Here is a 21,147-nt window from a genome sequence, read left to right on the forward strand (position 1 = left end):
CTTCTAGCCTGGTTTGTGCACTCGAGCAAGCAGGGAAAGTACTTTACCAAAGCCAGGGCACACAGGGTCACAGTAAATGAATGAACACAAACAGGTTCCATTATTTTTATTTCTGTAACCTTTAAATCCTGTCACAAACTAGATTTTGTTACAGCTGGATTTAGTAGAAACAGAGAAATCAAGTTCACTATTTTTTGAAAGACAAAAAGGGAAAGGGAAATGACTTAGAAAAGGTTTTCATTAAAAAACCAGAAAAATCTCTCAACAAAAGCTAATCATTAAGTTGAATTCTAATTGGTAATGGGTTTTATTACAATTAGCTGGTATTAAGTTTCTTGCTTAAATTCACAGATCTTTCCTTAAATGTTACAGGATAAATGGATGAACTCAGCAGCACTTTATGACATAGCTAGCTGTTGGAACATTCCACAAAAAAATGGAAAATGATTTTGTAAGAACATGATGGCAACAATCTGCAGTCAACATTCTTAGAGTTTCTAATTACCAAAAGTATATACAATTTTAGTGTAGAAAAATAAGTCAATTTTATAAAATCAAGCTTTTAGATTGAAAAGCACCCCCTTATTTTAACAGGCACAGAGATACTGAAAAATAGTTCCCCAAAATCCCACTAAATAGTTTATGGAAAGAAAAACATGCCCTTCTAGATCTTAAATGCAGTCAGTACTGGAACTCTTCAAAAACAGGTGATACACACTCCCTCAGCTGCTGGCCAGGGACTGGTGGATAGGGGGCTGAAAGCAGCGGACGTGCTCCACAGGTGTGCTCTCCCCATCACCTGACTTCAAGTACTTGTCCAAGATAGTGATTATCTCATCATTTAGAATCTGGAACTTGCGAATTCTTTCCACCATCTTCTTCAAAGGCTACAACAATTAAAATTAGGATAGCTGTCATTTATTCTTCATGCTTCAAAATACCTCAGGATTTTCATATTAGAAAAGTTACAGCCAACTTGATACATACCATCTCTTTACTGCAACATTTCTCTATTCGTTTCATGCTACTGTAGATTCATGTGTAAAACTTACAGACCTGTTTATTCAACAGACAGGTATTGAGAACTGTGGTGTCCTAAGAGCTAGAAATGTGAAGATGGAGCCCAGTAACTAACACAACACAAGCAATTGTGGACAGGGTGCTTTGATAGACCCTTCTGCTATAATGGGCTTCCCTCATTCGTTAAAGAATCTGCCTGCAATGCAGGAGACCTAGGTTCAATCCCTGGGTTGGGAAGATCCCCTGGAGAAGGGAAAGGCTACCCATTCCAGTATTCTGGCCTGGAGAATTCCATGGATTATTGGGGTCGCAAATAGTTAGACACGACTGGGCGACTTTCATGTCACCTGCTTTCATTTCACTTCCTGCTGTAACAGAACTATATTAAAAAAAAAAACACAAAAATGAAAACAGAACAAACTTTAAACTCTATTCCAGTTTAAAGCACTGCTGGTTTTGTCTATGCAAGAAGTGATGAGAGAAAAGCCAGGCTCCTCAGAGACAGATGCTATCAGCAGGGGTGGGATGAAGAGACAGGCTGGCCTTTAAGCAAAGTGGACTGCACTCCAAGGCTCTCCACAAGCCTGGACCTCTTAGGAAGTTAAAAGTGGTTCCAAAAAATAAAAAAATTAATAAAAGTGGTTCCACACTGGTAATAACTCTGGGAGATGAGCAGTAAAGGGAAATCCTGGGAGAAAGGCGTCACAAATTAAGTTCAACCAAACAAAAGCTGCCAAATAAAAATCCAATAAACAAACATTTCAGAGTTTCAGATACCCCTCGAGGTCTCAGAACAAATTGTCTTGAGGTCTCTGTCACAAAAAACTGAGATATGACTTATTTCTTTATGCATTTAGACTAGATGTATAAAGAAACAAAAATGGAAAAAATTCTGTGAAGATAAAATTATCAATTACTACCAAGATTTGAAGAAGGAAATCAACATTTTAAATATAAACTAGTGATTTTCAAAAGTTAAAAACAGCAGATCACACTGAGGTGAAGTCAGTTAAGTCAGTACATGGGTACAGCCCAGACAGCCAAGGAAATGGAGGTATGGGAGGTAGAGTGCCCCCTAAGATATCCATGTTCCAGTCCCTGGAACCTGTAAGTGTATTACTTTCCAATAGCAAAGGGGACCTTGCAAATATAGTTAGGTGGTTACAGACTTTAAAATAGGAAAAGTAGGATGGATTACCCAGGTGGACCCAATCTAATCATACGAGAAGAGAACTTTCTCGAGCTGGAGACAGCAGAGACGTGACACAAAATTAAATTAGAACATTAGTAGTGTGAGAGGGACTTGACCATGTTGGCTGGAAGGGGCCATGTGGAAGCATGAGAAGGGATGTGAACTAAATAACCAGCAAGGAAATGGAGACCTTAGTTCTCCAATGGAACGGAGCTGAATGGAGCCAACCACCTGAATGAGTCTGGAAGTAGATCCGTAACTAGAGGCTCCAGAAGGGAACACAGCCTTACAGACACATTGATAGCGGCCTTGTGAAACTAAATGGAAGACCCGGCTGAGGCATGCTGTTCCCGACCTCTGATGCAGAAAACTGAGAGATACTAAGTACTGCACAATTGCACTCATCTCACACGCTAGCAAAGTAATGCTCAAAATTCTCCAAGCCAGGCTTCAGCAATACGTGAACCGTGTACTTCCGGATGTTCAAGCTGGTTTTAGAAAAGGCAGAGGAACCAGAGATCAAATTGCCAACATCTGCTGGATCACTGAAAAAGCAAGAGAGTTCCAGAAAAACATCTATTTCTGCTTTATTGACTATGCCAAAGCTTTTGACTGTGTGGATCACAATAAACTGTGGAAAATTCTGAAAGAGATGGGAATAACAGACCACCACCTGCCTCTTGAGAAACCTGTATGCAGGTCAGGAAGCAACAGTTAGAACTGGATATGGAACAACAGACTGGTTCCAGATAGGAAAAGGGGTATGCCAAGGCTGTATATTGTCACCCTGCTTATTTAACTTATATGCAGAGTACATCATGAGAAACACTGGGCTGGCTGAAGCACAAGCTGGAATCAAGATTGCCAGGAGAACTATCAATAACCTTAGATATGCAGATGACACCACCCTTATGGCAGAAAGTGAAGAACAACTAAAGAGCCTCTTGATGAAAATGAAAGAAGAGAGTGAAAAAGTTGGCTCAAAGCTCAACATTCAGAAAACTAAGATCATGGCATCCGGTCCCATCACTTCATGGCAAATAGACGGGGAAACAGTGGAAACAGTGGCTGACTTTATATTTTTGGGTTCCAAAATCACTGCAGATGTTGATTACAGCCATGAAATTAAAAGACACTTAAACTCCTTGAAAGAAAAGTTATGACCAACCTAGACAGCATATTAAAAAGCAGAGACATTACTTTGTCAACAAAGGTCTGCCTAGTCAAGGCTATGGTTTTTGTCATATATGGATGAGAGTTGGACTATAAAGAAAGCTCAGCACCAAAGAATTGATGCTGTTGAACTGTGGTGTTGGAGAAGACTCTTGAGAGTCCCTTGGACTGCAAGGAGATCCAACCAGTCCATCCTAAGGAGATCAGTCCTAGGTGTTCATAGGACTGATGTTGAGGCTGAAACTCCAATATTTTGGCCACCTGATGTGAAGAGCTGACTCATTTGAAAAGTCCCTGATGTTGGGAAAGATTGAAGGCAGGAGAAGGGAATGACAGAGGATGAGATGGCATCACCAACTCAATGGACATGGGTTTGAGTAGACTCCGGGAGTTGGTGATGGACAGGGAGGCCTGGCGTGCTGCAGCCCACAGGGTCACAAAGAGTCGGACACGACTGAGTGACTGAACATGTATAGACATGTCTAATGAAGTCCCCAAATGGAAGAAAAACTAAAATATTTGAAAAGATAATAAGTATTTTCTGGAATTCAATTCCAAAGAATCCATAAAATGACAAACACAAAAAGATCTTTAATGAAGCCAGAAGACTTGAAGAGTATGCCAATATACTGAAAATGCAGATCTTACAAGGCTCTATAATATGAAGTAGATCTACATACCTTGAAAATAGAAGGAAAATGGAATCAGACTCCTTTGCTTACTAATTCTATTCAGATTCATTTGGGGAGTGAAAAGAAAGTTTCATTTGGTGGCACCTTTTGTCCTCAGATGAGAAACATTCATGGTGAAAAAAACAAAAACTTTAAATAAATAGAAAATGTCTGTCTTTGTGAAGCTTCCACGTACCACGTTTTTGATGATTTCGTCTTTGCCATCGTGTTTCTGGACTTTGAGCAGATGGTAGCAGAAATCCAGCACAGCAAAGCGGCGCTGCTGCCCAAGCAGCGCAATGATCATGCAGCCAGCCCAGTGGAGCCCATCGCCAAAGCACTGCCTGGAGACAAGAAGCAGGAGATGGAACGGGCAACCAGATGCCAGTGGCCAAACCACCTGTGTGTCCTGCAGGGTATGATGAGCAGAGCTGTGTCCCTGATTTGGTAAAAACCTCTTTGGGGTTCCTCTGGCAAACTGTTTCTGAACCTCTTTTAGATCAAGGCCCTGCCATGGACAATGAGTTCATGAAGTGTTGGTGGTTCTCCTGTCTAGCAAAATACACACCTGACTTGCATAAGTTTCCATGAGTTCAGAAAACTCCAGAAGCCCAGCCCTGAAGCATTTCCTAGGTATCAGGTAACAGCCCCTACTTAACTCGCTTTATTGCAGCTCAGCAATATGGGGATCCATTTCTAGAGGAAAGTGGTTCTCCGCATGAGCCTAACGCCAGCTTCTCTCCCACCTCCCCTCCCTGAGCACTCACTTACTCGACTGTAAACTCGTGTGTTCCCACAGGAATGCAGTAGACAAACTGCATGGCACTCCACAGTCTGTGAAACTCAACACAGTCATCTACGTGCATGACCCCATTGCTGGGCAGAGGCCCACGCCAGATGGAGTCATCCAGAAAGGTTCGGATCCGAGTCAGGATGACTTCAAACATGGACAGGCCACAGCAGAGACGCTCCTTTGTCAGCAGGTCCCCCTCTCTTGCTATTGCAATTTGCTGTAGAAAGGACAAAATGTCACAGGCATGGCAGGCAGCTAGAATGCTGAAGTCGAAGTACTCTGGCATTGTTTTTGACTCACTGGAAACTATCACACCTTGCAGAAGAGGGTTTTTAAAAATAAACATCAACAAAATACGTCAGCTATTATATGTCTTATCAGACTAAACAGAACTGTCAAGCACAGTTGTTCTTAAGGGAGAGATTTATCTTGTGAGGACATTTGGTTTTCATAGCTTGTGGGTCTAGTGGCATCTAGTGGGTAGAGGCCAGGGATGCTGCTAAATGTCCTACAATTCATAGGACAGTCCCCCCAACAGAGAATTATCTCATCCAAAATGGCAAGAGGTTGAGAGACTCTGATGTAGCTCGCTTAAGTTCCTCCCTACCTCCTGTTCTTAAAAACCTATGAGAAAGCTTTCTTCATGAAGGGATGGACAATAAAAACAGAGATGTTTACTGTTCACGTCTCACCTGCCAGGTGATGTTCTGCATCCTTTCACGTGTTAGCTCATTCAAACTTCCCAGCCACCCTATGACAAGGTCCTATTATAAAACTCATTTGGGAAACTCAGGCCTGATTTGCTGAGCAGGCCGATGCAATCTCTTGATGCCTTAGGACTAGGTCTCACCCAGAGTCCGTCAACCCTGCCAATGACCAGCCCAACTGGGTGCCCAGCTCACAGCAGCATGTTGCGTTACCTGTGGAGTTCCCAGTCTTTCGATCAGAGGGACAAGGTGCAGTGGGGCGTACTTTGATTCTAGCCTTTTCATTTTGGCATCAAGTCTCTCTCCCTCTACGGTGGAAAAAAATATTTTATACTCTATTCCTTGTATGAATAACAATTGCATAAGTTTAATTTTGTAAAAAAAGAAAAACCGAAATGAAAAATATTTAACATTATGCATAGAGGTTCTCTTTGAAAATTCTTTTATGGAACTGGCTAATCTGCTATTTTAACTCAAACAGAGAACTGAGTCTTTGCTCAATATTCAAACTTTTAAAAACTTACTGAAAAATCCAGATGTAGTCAAAAACAGCACAGTACAATGAACCCTCTGTGACTATCTGTTGCTACAATCATGAGCTCATGGCATTATTCTTTCATATATACCCAATACCCCTCCTCCCATGCTATTCTGAAACAATCAAGATACAGCATTTCCATCCTAAATACTTCCTTTATTCAATATTCATTTAACTATATTATATTACTTCCAGGATGTGACTGAACAGGAAGCAAACTCAAAGCTGGCTTTTTAACTAAAGAGAACTCTCTGGCAACACAGACATGTGTCCCTACCCTGGTCAGAGGACTGGCTCACCTTTCACATGGACCCTTGGCAAGATGTTCTGGAAAGGGGCTGCGTGCAGCAGGTCACATACTTCTTCTAGAGACTAGAACAATGAAAAAGAAGGCTGCATGAAGAAGCTTATCTCACAGTAAAGATGGACAAAGAAATCGGATGCTGAACACAAGGCACATCTTTCTCATTTTGTGTAAAATAAACACTGCAAGCAGACTGGCCAACAGGAGTCTCTGTGCTGGTGGAACTGTCCCTCGCTGTTCTGTCCAGGTGGCTGCCAGCAACAAGTGGTGATTAAGTGCTTGGAATGTGGCTAAGGAACTGAATTTTCATTTTTAGTTACTCAATCTTCATTTTTATTAATTTAAACACAGACCAGAGATCAAAGTGAAAAAGCAAGAAAATTCCAGAGAAGAAACTACTTCTGTTTCATTGACTACACCAAAAGCCTTTGACTGTGTGGATCACAACAAACTGTAGAAAATTCTTAAAGAGATCAGAATACCAGACGACCTTAACTGCCTCCTGAGAAATCTGTATGCACGTCAAGAAGCAACAGTTAGAACTGGACATGGAACAATGGACTGGTTCAAAATGGGGAAAGGAGTATGTCAAGGCTGAATATTGTCACCCTGCTTGTTTAACTTATATGCAGAGTACAACATGCAAAATGCCAGGCTGGATGAAGCACAAGCTGGAATCAAGATTGCCTGGAGAAGTATGAATAACCTCAGATATGCAGATGACACTACCCTTATGGAAAAAGCAAAGAGGAACAAAACAGCCTCTTGATGAGAATGAAAGAGGAGAGTGAAAAAGCTGGCTTAAAACTCAACATTCAAAAAACTAAGATTATGGCATCCGGACCCATCACTTCATGGCAAATAGATGGGGAAACAGTGGAAACAGTGACAGACGTTATTTTCTTGGGCTCCAAAATCACTGCAGATGGTAACTGCAGTCATGAAATTAAAAGACACTTGCTCCTTGCAGGAAAAGCTATGACCAACCTAGACAGCATATTAAAAAGCAGATTGTGATTACTTTACTGACAAAGGTCCATCTAGTCAAAGCTATGGTTTTTCCAGTAGTCATGTATAGATGTGAGAGCTGGACTGTGAAGAAAGCTGAGTGCTGAAGAATTGATGCTTTTGAACTGTGGTGTTGGAGAAGACTCTTGAGAGTCCCTTGAACTGCAACCAGTCCATCCTAAGGGAAATCAGTCCTGAATATTCACTGGAAGGACTGATGTTGAAGCTGAAACTCCAGTACTTTGGCCACCTGATGCAAAGAGCTGATTCACTAGAAAAGACCCTGATGCTGGGAAAGATTGAAGGAAGGAGAAGGGGACAACAGAGGATGAGATGGTTGGATGGCATCACTGACTGGATGGACATGAATTTGAGCCAGCTCTGGGAGTTGGGGATGGACAGGGAGTGCTGCAGTCCATGCGGCTGCAAAGAGTCGGACACGACTGAGCAACTGAACTGAAACACAGACAGCACTGAGCACGGTTCCTTTGTCTTTAGGGTCTTTCAGCCATCCCTGCAGAGCCAGGAAGCAGGTGCCTCCTTCGTAAACAAAGAACAGGAGGCAGAAGGAAGGGGCACCGTTGGCCATTCCCCAGTGAGCCTAAAACAAGAGTCTGAGCAGTCACTCTGAACCTGTTGCTGGATCACAAATTCCTTTAAACAGGCAATAAAACCCCACACTACATAAAACCTATTCTCCAGAACAATGCAATGCAGGAAGAAAGCTTACTTCCAATATCACAGGGGTCTCAACATCTAAAACTCCACCATGAACCCAAAAATGGTCAAGAAGGGTGCCCTTCCCTAGCTGGAGGGCCCATAAACAAGGGAAACTCTTTGGACAGCAGTGTGCTCACCAGAGGGCAAAAAGACAGGAAATGAGAATGGGCTCTCCTGCCTCCTACTCTACACCCATCCTGAAATCTTGATAAAACAAATTGCTAAACAAAGAAATGGTTATCAGAGAATCAAAACATACTGACTGATAAGAGTTTCCTTTCTGAGGATCTCCGCAAAGATGATAGCAAAACTAAGAGCAAGAGGAGGAAGAGAAGGCTTTCTGTACCCATCATGTAAAGATCCTGTCATCGCCTAACGTAAGCCTGGAAGAGCAGTCAGTCAGCCAGCCCTGCTCTTCCAGAACCCTCCAAAAGGAGGCTGACCCCCTCCTCCACACCTCCTGTGCCCAAGTCCAGAAAGAACACAAGCTCTTCTCACAGAAGGAAGGCATCAGACAGTGAAGGACTACCACGCAAACACAGACTAGAGCGTAATGTCTGTGGAGTATCACGCAGCTGGAAAAGGCTGATGATTGTCACCATTACTAACGTGGAATGATCTCCAGATTTACTGTCAAGTGAAAAAGGGAACACAGAGATGGGCATGGATACACACAGCTGAGATACTGCACTTTACGTATGTGTTCAGGAAAAGTCATATGTGAAGGGACTTTTCCTCTATTAAATACTGAAAATTCATGAGTGATTACTATTTACGGGAATTTCCCCTCACTTATCTTGTGTATTTAGGTGAAAGATTCAGTTCTCCCTCAGCTGCTCCTGGAGCAAGGCTGCCCTGGACACCAGCTCCTTGGGGAGCTGCCTGTTGGCCCAGCACCACCAGTCCTGCTGCGGGGAGCAGCTGGGCTGAGTCACAGGCAGTGGGACAGCAAGGGCCTGGGAGCTGCCCACCTCTGGCACCACATGGAAAAGGTCTTCTGTGAGCAGAGTGGCAGAGCAGAGTCTGGAAGATGAGGTCCTGACCAGAGACTGTACCCTGCAGCCGAGCTTGGGCTCCCTGACGTGAGAGCCAGCATATCTTCTTCGAGTAACCAGGTGCAAGGAGCCGAGCCCACTGGCTCAGCCCCTCAGGCCTGCAGTCTGGCTGCCACACCCTGCACAGTGTATGGAAGACCCTGGCCCAGGTCCTTGCAAAACACACCTTGCCTCTGCCAAGGTGCCAAGTTTCCAGAGAGAGAAGAGACTGCTCTAAGAAGTAACAGAGCAAAGATCTCCCCAGATAGAGCTAGAAATGTAACACAACTCCCACTGAAATGTCAGTGTGCTTTTTCAGTGTATTTGGCCCAAGCTGATTCTCATACTTTCACAGCAGAGCAAAGATCCACAAACAGGTAGCATGTGCTTGAAGAAGAATAAGGTAAGGAGCATGTCCTACCAGGGGTTAACACTTTAGTTAGAGCTACCATGAGTAAGACAGCATGTTAGAAGCCATGGACTGACACAGACTAGTAGAATGAGGAAGAAAACCAAGAGACAGACTAGCACATCCATAGAAAGCGGAGGATGACAGAGGGATACTGCTGACCAACAAGGAAAGGAGTCTTCCTTCAGTCACTGGAGAAGGGACAACTGATGACCCATGAGGAAAAAAGAATCTTCATCCACATCTGACATTACACACAAAAACCAACTCCAGAAGGAATATAAACTTTAACGTAGAAACAAAACCTAAAATCTTTAGAAGAAAATATGAAAGAATGTCTTTATGATTCCTAGAGAGGAAAGGATTTCTTTGAAGAGATACAAGAAGTGCTTGTACACAAGAACCATAGAAAAGAGACCATAGTCAAATTAGGAGTATCAGTTCCTCAAACATCGCCACTATTAGCATGAAAAGACAAGCTAAAATCAGGGCTTCCTTGGTGGCTCAGCGGTAAAGAATCCACCTGCTGAGGCAGGAGACACAAGTTCGATACCGGGGTCGAAAAGATGCCCTGGAGAAGTAAATGGCAACCCACTGCAGTATTCTTGCCTGGAGAATCCCATGGACAGGGGGAGCCTGGTGGGCTGTAGTCCATGGGGTCACAAAAAAGAATCGGACACGACCTAGCGATACACAACAATACTAGCATTTACGTGTAACACACAGAAGATACACAAGTTGTAGTAAAATGGACAAGATACAAACGGAACATTTAACAGAAGGAGAGCCCAGCAGCAGGGAAGACGTCCTGCTCCGCAGTCCTCACTGAAAGGCAGAGTGAGGCCAGCTCAAGAGGGCTCTGGGTGCAGAGCGGCAGTCAGCTGACGTGACCTACAGGGACAGAAGGAGAGGCCGAAGGACACGCCCAGCAGGCAGGCAGTGGGACTGCGGGTGCCCACGCGTGATTTCTTGGTGCTGCTGGGCTCCTAGTGCTTGCTTTCTTATGCTGTCCACCTCAGCAGGCATGGGCCATGTGTACCTATTTCAATGTAAAAAATTAAAATTCAATGACATCTAAAACTCTGTTCTTTAGTCACATGGAGCCCCACTCTGAGATCTCAACAGCCTCAGCTATGGAATTTTCCATCACAAACAGTTCTCCCAGGCAGCAGCTTTATACATTATGTGTGTGTCATATATGTTAATTTAGATGCAGTAAATAAAACATTCTTACAATAGTCACACAGTAAAACATTCTTAAATGAACTACTGCATTTTTGTTTTTCAATTGTAGGGAACAAATTCAAAAGTCTAAATAACTATGAAAAAAAGAAAAGTGCTTTATAACACTTGCTCTCCTTCCCCCATTAAATAACGCCACTGAATCAAGCGCCTAAAGAATGGCCTCTTCTGTCATCCATGAGGAGGAAGGGGCTTGGCAGGATGCAGGCCATGGCGGCGCTGGACACTCACCAGGCTCTGCTCTATGAGCAGGCAGAAGAGCACAGCGTTGCCCACCTCCCGCAGGTTCTGGAAGCACACCGTTTTCAGCTCCGCATACTCAACTATGTCCTTTAGCTGGTGGTGGAAGAACTCCAGGATGCCTGAAGTGGGAGACAATGAATGTGGGGCTGGGAGAGGCTAGAGGGAGGGAGCGTGACGGTGCGCAGCCTGGGGCCCACAGCCAGAAGCACCCGTGCTGGCAGAAGACTCTCCGACACTGCCATCCTGCCCACCAAGGAGATGGGCACGTCTCCTGTTCCACCGCCTGGATCCTGGTCCTCAGCTCCAAAGCCTGTCAACCCAGTCCAGGCACAGCTTGTTTTTCTGTGCTTTGCCGATATTGTGTTATTTTCACAAACTGAAGGTCTGTGGCACTCCTGTGTCAAACAAATCTATAGGTGCCATTTTCCCCATAGCATCTGTTCACTTCATGTTTCTAGATCAGATTTTGATAATTCGTGCAATATTTGAAAATTTTTCATCATTATTATATTTGTCATGATGATCTGGGATCTTTGATGTTATTATTGCAAAAAGGTCACAACTTGCTAAAGGTTCAGATGATGGTTAGCATTTTTTAGCAATGATGTGTTTTAAAGTAAGATACTTAGTTTTATTTATTTATTTATGGCTGTGCTGGGTCTTCACTGCTGCACTCGGGCTTTCTCTAGTTGTGGTGAGCAGGGAATACTCCTCCTTGCAGTGTGCGGGCTTCTCATTTTGGTGGCTTTTCTTTTTCTGGAGCTCAGGCCCCAGAGTGAGGGCTCAGCGGCTGCGGCACACTGTCTTAGCTGTTTCAGGGCATGTGGGATCTTCCTGGGCCAGGGATCAAGTCCGTGTCCCCTGCATTGGCAGGCGGATTCTTTACCGCTGGGCCACCAGGGAAGTCCAAGATACGGATGTTTTAAAAGGCGTATCTTGCGTTACCGCACACTTAATAGACTATAGCATAGTACAGACATAACTTTATATGCATCAGGAAATAAAAAATTCATATGGCTTGCTTTATTGTGATAATTTGCAGCTGGCTGGAACCAGACCTGCAACATCTCTGAGGTCTGTGTACACCTTCAGAGGAGGCATCATGTGGCAATAAATGAGCAGGACCACAGTCATCCCCAGCAGAGGTAGAAAAGGTATTTGATAAAATTCAAAATCCCTTCACAGGCATAGAGAGGAACATATTTAATCTAATAAAGGACATCTACAAAAACCCTGTAGCTAACATCATACTCAGTGGTGAATCTGCATGCCCTCTCCCGGAGCTCCAGAGAAAGACAGCACATCTTCACCACTCTCCTGGAGGTTCTGGATGTTGTCATTAAGGCAGGAAAAGACAAGAAGCATAAAGTCTAGGAAGCACTCTATCCATTCACTGCTGACACAGTCAAAATCCCCGAGCTGACTCCAGAATTTATACAGAAGACCCAGAACAGGCAAAACAACACTGAGAAAAATGCTGGATACTTGAAGAGATTTCAAACCTCTCATCCCATCAGGTCAGGCCCTGAGTGCTGTTCCACAATGACCCCCCAGCCCTGCCTGCCTGAGAGACCATCCTTTCCTCTTGGTGGTCCACCCCACAATGAGCATGAGCGTGGGGGTACTTCCAGCAACATGGCACTACCTCCACAGTGGTGCCACGCCAGCTGGGTGTGGACATGTGGAAACCAGCCTGGAAGTCCACAGCTGTCCTGCAGACCAGCTCTGGATCTGGCTTAAATGGCTTTGTCTTTGGCATTTAAAATATCCACCTCAAATAAGGATCTGAGCACCAGTTTTATTATCCCAACATTACTTCTCTACTTTCTGAGATTTCCCTAAGCCAGGACAGACCAATGGTTATTCCCTTCCCAGTGGCCAAGTGGGTCACCTCACTGTCTCCTCAAACACCAACAGCAGCCCTGGGTGGTGCCAGGAACACCCAGAGGCTCAACCATACCAGCCAGCTGCCTATCAGGACAGTATCCCACTGGTGACCAACAAGATAGCTTTCCAGCTTTCAATAAAGTATTAACAGATATGAGATAAAAGGCAGCTTTGTTAAGAGATAAGGGTTCTTGTCATTCAATTTTATCACAAACAAAGCTCTCTGAGTCATGAAGGTTATCCATGTAGAAAGAACCAAATCCACTCTGGTCAGCTCACATAGGTTTGTCTGGCACCCCAAAGACCACATCTGCCTGAGGGCCCTGCAGCTGGCCAGTCAGTGAGACAGGAGGCTGCCGGGCAGAGACAGACAAGCTGCACTGTCGGGGAACTGGCCCCCTGCATAGGCTCCCCTGCAGCCTGGGCTGCTGAAGACTAGCAGGCAGTGGCACTCCCTGCCTCCCCCATCAGTGATTTGCAAGATCCTGGTATTGCAGGAGAGCCGAGGTACATAGGGTTCACAGTACTGTCAGCCCCCACCCAGCTCTCCAACGCCTGCACACCAGCTCTTGGTTGAAAGGCTGGTTTGTTCTGTTGGAAACAATCAGGTTCTGCTTGGGCTTCCCACCTTCTCCCACTTGGGGAAGGCAGATCTGATCCTTACCAGTAATTTCCAACTTGATTTCCCTTAAGTGACCTAGGGCCGACACTGCCCCTCCCTGTACACCCCAGAGGGATGCTGTGCTCACCCGGGGAGCCGTACTCATGTCGCGGCAGCCGGCAGACCTTGGGCATCACTTCCATCAGCGTCTTCACATACTGTAGGATTGTGCCTTGCAGCTGTGAGAGATGGGCTGTGTCAACCACCAGCCACATTACCCTGCAGGCTGTCGGTGCGATGGGGACTTTTGAAAACGAATTTGTTAGTAAAATGCATGGTAATGATCCAGGACTGAGAATCACTTTGGTTGGAAAGGAAATCTCACACACAGAAGGAAAGCAACCTCGATGGGAGTCGGCAGCCCTTCGCCACACAGGAACTGGGTGCAGAATCCTCCCCCTAACCCTGGGAAGGAAGCCCACCAGAGGGAAACATACCAGGCTCTTGACCACCTTCAGCAGCTCTTCCATGACCACTGCAATGCCCTGGTAGCCAAGCAGCCGGCAAATGACCTGGAAGTGCGGGGGCCCCACAAAGTTCCGGTAGCTCCCATAGATGCTCGAATAGGCCAGGTTTAAAGCCTGGGGGCAGAGAACATTAGTGCTTGATGAAGCTGCCGGGTCTTCAGTGTAGTTCCATGCACACATGAAAACGAAGTGTCCTCATCTACATGCATTAGCACACAGTGGATCCAAAGAACCTGTCAGACTGCCCTTCATTGGAATCTATGTTTTCAACCTGAAGACATGAAAACAAGCTCGCTAAAACAGAAGGAAGAAAACAAAACCATTTGGTATTCCAACATTTATTAAACTGCCAGTCCTACAGAAGATATTTTGAAGTCCTGGAATGAGAAATCACTGTATCCTAGAACCTCACTGCTGCCCCCATATTACTGCTCCCTGTCTCCTAAGGGAGACGCTCGACAATAGGTTCTGATGGGACAGTGGGTACCAGGGAGCTGGAGACCGCAGGCCCTGCATGGTGGGCAGGCAAGAAAAGTGGGCAGGGTCGTTTCTGGTAAGATAAGGCCTCCCAGTTTGCCTAAGGACGCAGGTGCACACTCAACAGGGAAACTCCTAATGTTAAGCATGCAGTGCTATGTATTTCACTCTCAGGACTTCTTTAGCTGCACCCTGCAAATTTTGATTTACTTCCTTTGAGACTTCCTCTTGCCCTAAGGATCATTTAGAAATATGTTAATTTCAGTGTCTGGAGATTTTCTTGTCATCTCTTTGTTACTGATTTCAAGTTTGAGTTCACTGTGGTCAGATAACACTCTGTAATATTTTGATTCTTTGAATTCTGTTGAGGTTGTTTTAATGCCCAGTGTATGCCAAGGTTGCTTTATTGCCCAGGATATGGTCTATCTTGAGAATGCTCCATGGGTACTTGAAAAGAATGTGTGTTCTGCTGTTGTAAGTGTTCTACACATGTCCCTGTTGGTTGATGGTGTTCATTCTTCTTTGTTGCTGATTTTCTGTATACTTATTCTTTTGATTAGTAAGTTGAGAGGAAAGTTGACCTCCCCAACTACAACTATGGAGTTGTTCATTCCTCCTTTCACTTATGTCAGTTTTTGCTTCAAGTATTTTGAAACTGTTGTTTGGCGCATAAACATTTCGGATTGCTGTATCTTCTTGGTTGCTTGACCTTCTTCTCATTATGTTATGTCCCTCCCTCTTTGCCCCTGATGTGTGCTACATCTTTTTCCATCCTTTTACTTTTAATTCACTTATATCATTGACTTGAAGTGAGTTTCTTATGCAGTCGTACTTTTTAATCCACAGTCAATCTCTGCCTTTGAACTGTCTTTAGACTACTTACAAATAATACATTTACAAATAATGCAATTACTGGTTTTTACATAGGCTCTTTCTTCTTCTCTTCCTGTGGGTCACTTAGACATTTTCTGGAATTCTATTGTGACGTAACTGTGGTATTTTTGAGAGCATCTCTTTGCACAGGTCTTGCAGTGATGTTCCAAGTTTTACATTATATGTTATGTGAGTTAACCTATGAGCTTCCCTGGTGGTTCAGACAGTAAAGAGTCTGCCTGCAATGCAGGAGAGCCAGGTTCGATCCCTGGGTTGGGAAATCCCCTGGAGAAGAGAATGGCTACCTAATCCAGTATTCTTGCCTGAAGAATTCCACGGACAGAGTATGTAATATATATGTTGTACTATACATTATGTAAGTTATAGGTTATAGAAGTTACCACTTTTGAATGAAGTGTTTTAGGATTTCTCCTTTTAGGACTCTGTATTCTTTCCCCTTCCCCTCTTATAATTGTCTTAAATATTTCCTCTACAGACACAGAGAACTACATCAGGACAAGAAGATTCTGAAGACCTCGTCTAGCAAGTCTGGTTGTTGAGCTCTGAATGAATATCCTCAGGAGTTGTTGTTGTTCAGTTGCTAAGTACTGTCCAACTCTTTGTGACCCCATTGAGTGTAGCACGCCAGGCTTCCCTATCCTTCACTATCTCTGAGAGTTTGCTCAAATTCATGTCTGCTGGTGCTATCTAACTGTCTCGTCCTCTGCCTCTGTCTCATACTCTCCTTTTGCCTTCAATCTTTCCAAGCATCAAGGTCTTTTCCAATGAGTCAACCTCGTCATATCAGGTGGCCAAAGCACTGGACCTTAATCTCCAGCAGCAGTCCTTCCAATGAATATTCCAGGTTGATTTCCTTTAGGACCTCCTTCAGTCCAAGGGAATCTCAAGAGTCTTCTCCAACACTGTAGTTCAAAAGAATCAATACTTCAGCACTCAGCCTTCTTTATGGTCCAACTCACATTTGTACATAACTACTGGAAAAACCACAGCTTTAACTATATGGACCTTTTTCGGCAAAGTGATGTCTCTGCTTTTTAATATGCTATCTAGATTTGTCGTAGCTTTCCTTCCAAGGAGGAAGTGTGAAACCTCTCATCAGTCATCAACTCTCGGGGGATCATTCTATCCTCAAGGCTTATGGAGGCTGTTTTAGGTGTTTCCTTTTTCTCCTGAGCAATGAACTCTGCATTCTGAGCCATGAACATCTAGAATCTCACTGCCTCTCAAAAGAACCGGTTCTAGAGTGACTACACTTGAACCAAAAGGAAAACTGGGATATCACACCTTGTTTCTTACATGAGTAGAAAGCTGGAAACCCACTGACATGTAAAATCAGGCTTTTCCTGGCTCCGTTCCTGGAGGCTGGCTTTGCCTGGAGTGCCAGAGACTGGTGGCACAACCTTCATTTTTCTTTTCTTTTTTTGGCTGCAACACCTGGCATGTGGGATCTTAGTTCCCTGATCAGGGACTGAACCAGTGCTCTCCGCAGTGGAAGCACAGTGTTAACCACTGGACCACCAGGGAAGTCCCAGAACTTTCTCTCTGCTCTTTTCTGATGTGGATTCCAGCAGTAGTCACCCTTATGGAGTAAATGACAATAATAAATATCCCATCAAAAAAAAAACAAGGGTTTTGTGACAATGACATGTGTTCTATCTGCTTTGCATCACATAATATGTGTTTCTGATAGCCGTGAACTGTCCCAGAAGAGAGATACTCAAATACTTTCTGGCTATAGTAAAAGCAAATTAAAAAATAAATACATTCCCTATTCTTCACAATCTTTAAAGTATAAGCCCTGTTAATTTTACCACTGATGATGTACAGTAAACTTACTCTCCTGAAGTACTGTTTTCATTGTACTGGCAAGTGGAAAATTATAGTTAGAAAGTTGTGTTCCACTTGAAATGTATGGGACAGCTGCCAAATTAATTTCCCGTGTGTTACTTCCTAATATTATGGTGCAGGTCTGTTTTGTTTCTCACCCTGCATATTGCATATTCTCCCCACCCCATCTCCTTCAATACACCCAAACTGTACAGTTAGTGTTTATGTACAGGGAACACTCCTTGGGAGGCAAGTGTTGAAGATGGCAGAGGACCAGTTTGGCAAAGAAGCTGGATATGTCACTTGCCACTTTGAAATAACCTACTCAAGCAAAAACAGCTGTGTGACTCCTCTTCTAGGAAGCCTGATTCTTCTTGCCTCCTGCTCACCTCTGTTGTTGTTCAGTCATGAAATCATGTCTGACTCTCCACAACCCCACGGACTGACTGTAGCCCACCAGTCTCCTCTGCCCTCTCCTATCTCCTGAAATTTGCACAAATTCATGTCCATTGAATCGGTGATGCTAGAATTCTGTCAGAATCACACTGTTGTTGCTATGTTGCTTCCAACTCTTTGTGACCTCATGGACCACAGCACACCAGGCTCCTCTGTCCTCCACTATGTCCTGGAGTTTGCTCAAGTTTATATCCACTGAATTGGTGATGCCCTCTAACCACCTCATCCTCTGTCACGTTCTCCTCCTGCCCTCAATCTTTCCCAGCATCAGGGTCTTTTCCAGTGAGTTGGCTCTTCATATCAGGTGGCCAAAGTATTGGACCTTCAGCTTCAGTATCAGTCCTTCCAGTGAATATTAAGGGTTGGTTTCCTTTAGGACCGTTTGGTCTTCTTGCAGTCCAGGCGAATCACATCGAGAGCATGGTAAAGTCTGAGAGCACTGCTGTAGAGTTGTTTCACACAGATATTCTATTTTCTTCTTTTTCTTGAATTTGCCCCAAACAAAGCAAGGTGGTGTCATTTCACTACCCAAAGACGATGACACCATCCTGAATCTATTTGAAACTTGTGAGTTCAGCTCATTAGCACTAAAGATAATCAAGCTATTATTACTGACTTCATCTTTGGCAGCTGAACATACTCTCGTCAGCAAGGGGTGGCCGTGGACTGGTTTCCAAGGTTGGGAGGGAGTGCAAACGTGAGTACAGTTTTGTTGTTTAGTCACTAAGTTGTGTCTGACTCTTTTGTGACTCCCATGGACTACAGCCCACCAGGTTCCTCTGTCCATGAAATTTCGCAGGCAAGAATACTGGAGCAAGCTGCCACTTTCTTCTCCAGAAATTTCTATCTTAATCACCAAAGTTTCTAGTTCTGTCTACAAAAATTACATAAAACTTCTTTTAGTTCCAAGGGGGTTAAACGCTGTATTTTAATTCCAAAAGGAGGTGCATTAGAGGACTTATTCTTGTCCTTTTAAAGTTATCCACTTCATGCCCTTACCAAGTGGTGGAGGAAGGCTGAACCCACACATGAGCCCAAACTGTATTATCTACCCATTTCCAAGGTGTAAACACTGCTGCACGTCTGAGTTCCACTACATCTGCAGTGAGAGGATGGACATGAAAGCCTCACACTCTAAGGAGGCTCCCAACCTCCCAATTTAAAGGGTGGGCTGGGCACCCAGCTTCACCCCACCAGCAGCTCAGACACCATGACAATGCTTTCCTGTGCAGTCCCAGAGCATAGACGTCACCTGGGTGTGGGGAAGAGGCAGAGTCTTGGGCCGCATGTTCCACCCCACCCGTCACCTGTCCTACCTGCACAGCTGCTCAGCAGTAGTACTGAGCAGGGGGCTTTCATCTCTAACCCCCAGCCCCGAACCTGTGAGGCAGGTGCTGTGGTCAGTTAGTCTGCTGCCATGCTTTTCATGACGATGATGTATTATTGCCCCTGTAACATACTTCACTTTGCACTTGTCTGACTTATTTCCTTAGGAGTCTGACTTCCTACAAGTAAGAATATTTAAACACTGATGAATACGGATGGCCTCCTGGGATTCTGTGCACTCCCACGGCCACACTTAGGGCAGCACCACATTACAGCTTTGAACGGTGCTGACTGAGGATACAGTCGCGTTTCGTATGTGGCAGGATGTACGTGTCCTTAGTCACTCAGTCATGTGTTTGCTACCCTACGGACTGTAGCCCGCCAGGCTTCTCTGTCCATGGGATTCTCCACGTAAGAATACTGGAGTGGGTTGCCATTTTTTCTTCCAGAGGATATTCCCAACCGAGAGATCAAACCCACATCTCCTGCATTGGCAGGCAGATTCTTTACCACTGAGCCACCTGGAAAGCCCTATGTGGCATGATACATTTAAATTATTGCAACTAAACTGATTCAAACTAAACTTCAAAATACACTTCACTGTGAACTTGAAAATCATAATATAAACATAAAAGAACTTACCTTTGATCCATGCAAATACTGAGGTTGTGCATTTGGCTGTTTATCTCTTTGAAATTCTTGAGAAAATGGTAATACTGTCCGAACAAATCTAAACAAGGTTTTAAAAGAGAAAAGAAAATCAAAAATTTAATGGTACTTCTTCAAAATTGAGAACTTTTCTATTACTCATCAATGAACTCTTCCTCCCAATTAATCATCACATAGGAAATCAAAACCCATATTAGGAATGAGCTATAAATACTCTGAAGTTTGATAAATGTATTCAAAGTTCAAAGAAACAGACTGAGAACACCAGGACCCTTCTAGAACATAAAGAGAGTCTCCAGAGTGGGCACCAGAACCATTTCAGGCCTTATTCATCTTCTGAAAAGGGGCCTGTGGACACAGCAATGATGCCAGGGGACAGGAGTAGGAAGGCAGATTTGGGCAGTGATGTGGTCACTTAGGTCACTGGGTACAAGCTAACAGAAGATGAGTCCAAAAACACACTTGCGGAGCCAAGAGACTGTGGCTTCATAATGGATTAGGAGCCACTGAAAATGAAACAGTTGGATCTTAAAGCAGAAATATCAAAATTACTAAGTTTCATCAGAAGGGTTCACTTAAACATATTAAACTCTCACAAAGAAGCATGATAAAAAAACTAGTCCTAGATACTAAAAAACTATAGTCATCAAGACAGTATGGTACTGGTACAAAAACAGAAATATAGACCAATGTAACAAGATGGAAAGGCCAGAAATAAACCCATGCACCTATGGGTACCTAATTTTTGACAAAGGAGGCAAGAATATACAATGGGGCAAAGACAGCCTCTTCAATAAATGTTGCTGGGAAAACTGGACAGCTACATGTAAAAGAATCAAATTAGAACATTTCCTAACACCATATACAGAGATTAACTCAAAATGGATTAAAGACCCAAATGTAAGACCAGAAACTATAAAACTCCTAGAGGAAAACATAGGCAGAGCACTAGATGACATAAATCAAAGCAAGATCCTCTATGACCCATCTCCTAGAGTAATGGAAATAAAAACAAAAGTAAGCCAAGCAGCTCATACAACTCAATACCAGAAAAACAAACAACCCAATCACAAAGTGGGAAAAAGACCTAAACAGACATTTCTCCAAAGAAGACATACAGATGGCTAACAAACAGATGAAAAGATGTTCAATATCGCTTATTAATAGAGAAATGTAAATCAAAACTACAATGAGATATCACTTCATACCAATCAGATGGCCATCAGCAAAAAGTCTACAAACAATAAACGCTGGAGAGGGTGTGGAGAAAAGGGAACGCTCTTGTACTGTTGGTTGGGATGTAAACTGATACAGCCACTATGGAAGATGGTACAGAGATTCCTTAAAAAACTAAGAATAAAACCACCATATGACCCAGAAATCCCACTCCTAGGCATAAACCCTGAGGAAACTAAAACTGAAAAAGACA

At 43.9% G+C, this 21,147-nt stretch overlaps 1 protein-coding gene across 1 annotated transcript in view; it reads right to left on the reverse strand.

The window, feature by feature from the left end:
• Positions 1–91: 91 nt before the first annotated feature.
• The window catches only part of CYFIP1 (cytoplasmic FMR1 interacting protein 1), a 105,233-nt gene continuing 84,177 nt past the window's right edge, over positions 92–21,147 (reverse strand). The window contains 9 exon segments of the mRNA XM_042243577.1: positions 92–887; positions 4,253–4,400; positions 4,828–5,066; positions 5,770–5,864; positions 6,394–6,466; positions 11,043–11,173; positions 13,691–13,781; positions 14,040–14,183; positions 19,692–19,779. Coding sequence (XP_042099511.1) covers positions 723–887; positions 4,253–4,400; positions 4,828–5,066; positions 5,770–5,864; positions 6,394–6,466; positions 11,043–11,173; positions 13,691–13,781; positions 14,040–14,183; positions 19,692–19,779 — 1,174 coding nt within the window. The 3' untranslated portion in view covers positions 92–722.

Source organism: Ovis aries, chromosome 2 (assembly GCF_016772045.2).
Source record: "Ovis aries strain OAR_USU_Benz2616 breed Rambouillet chromosome 2, ARS-UI_Ramb_v3.0, whole genome shotgun sequence".
Lineage (NCBI taxonomy): Eukaryota > Metazoa > Chordata > Mammalia > Artiodactyla > Bovidae > Ovis > Ovis aries.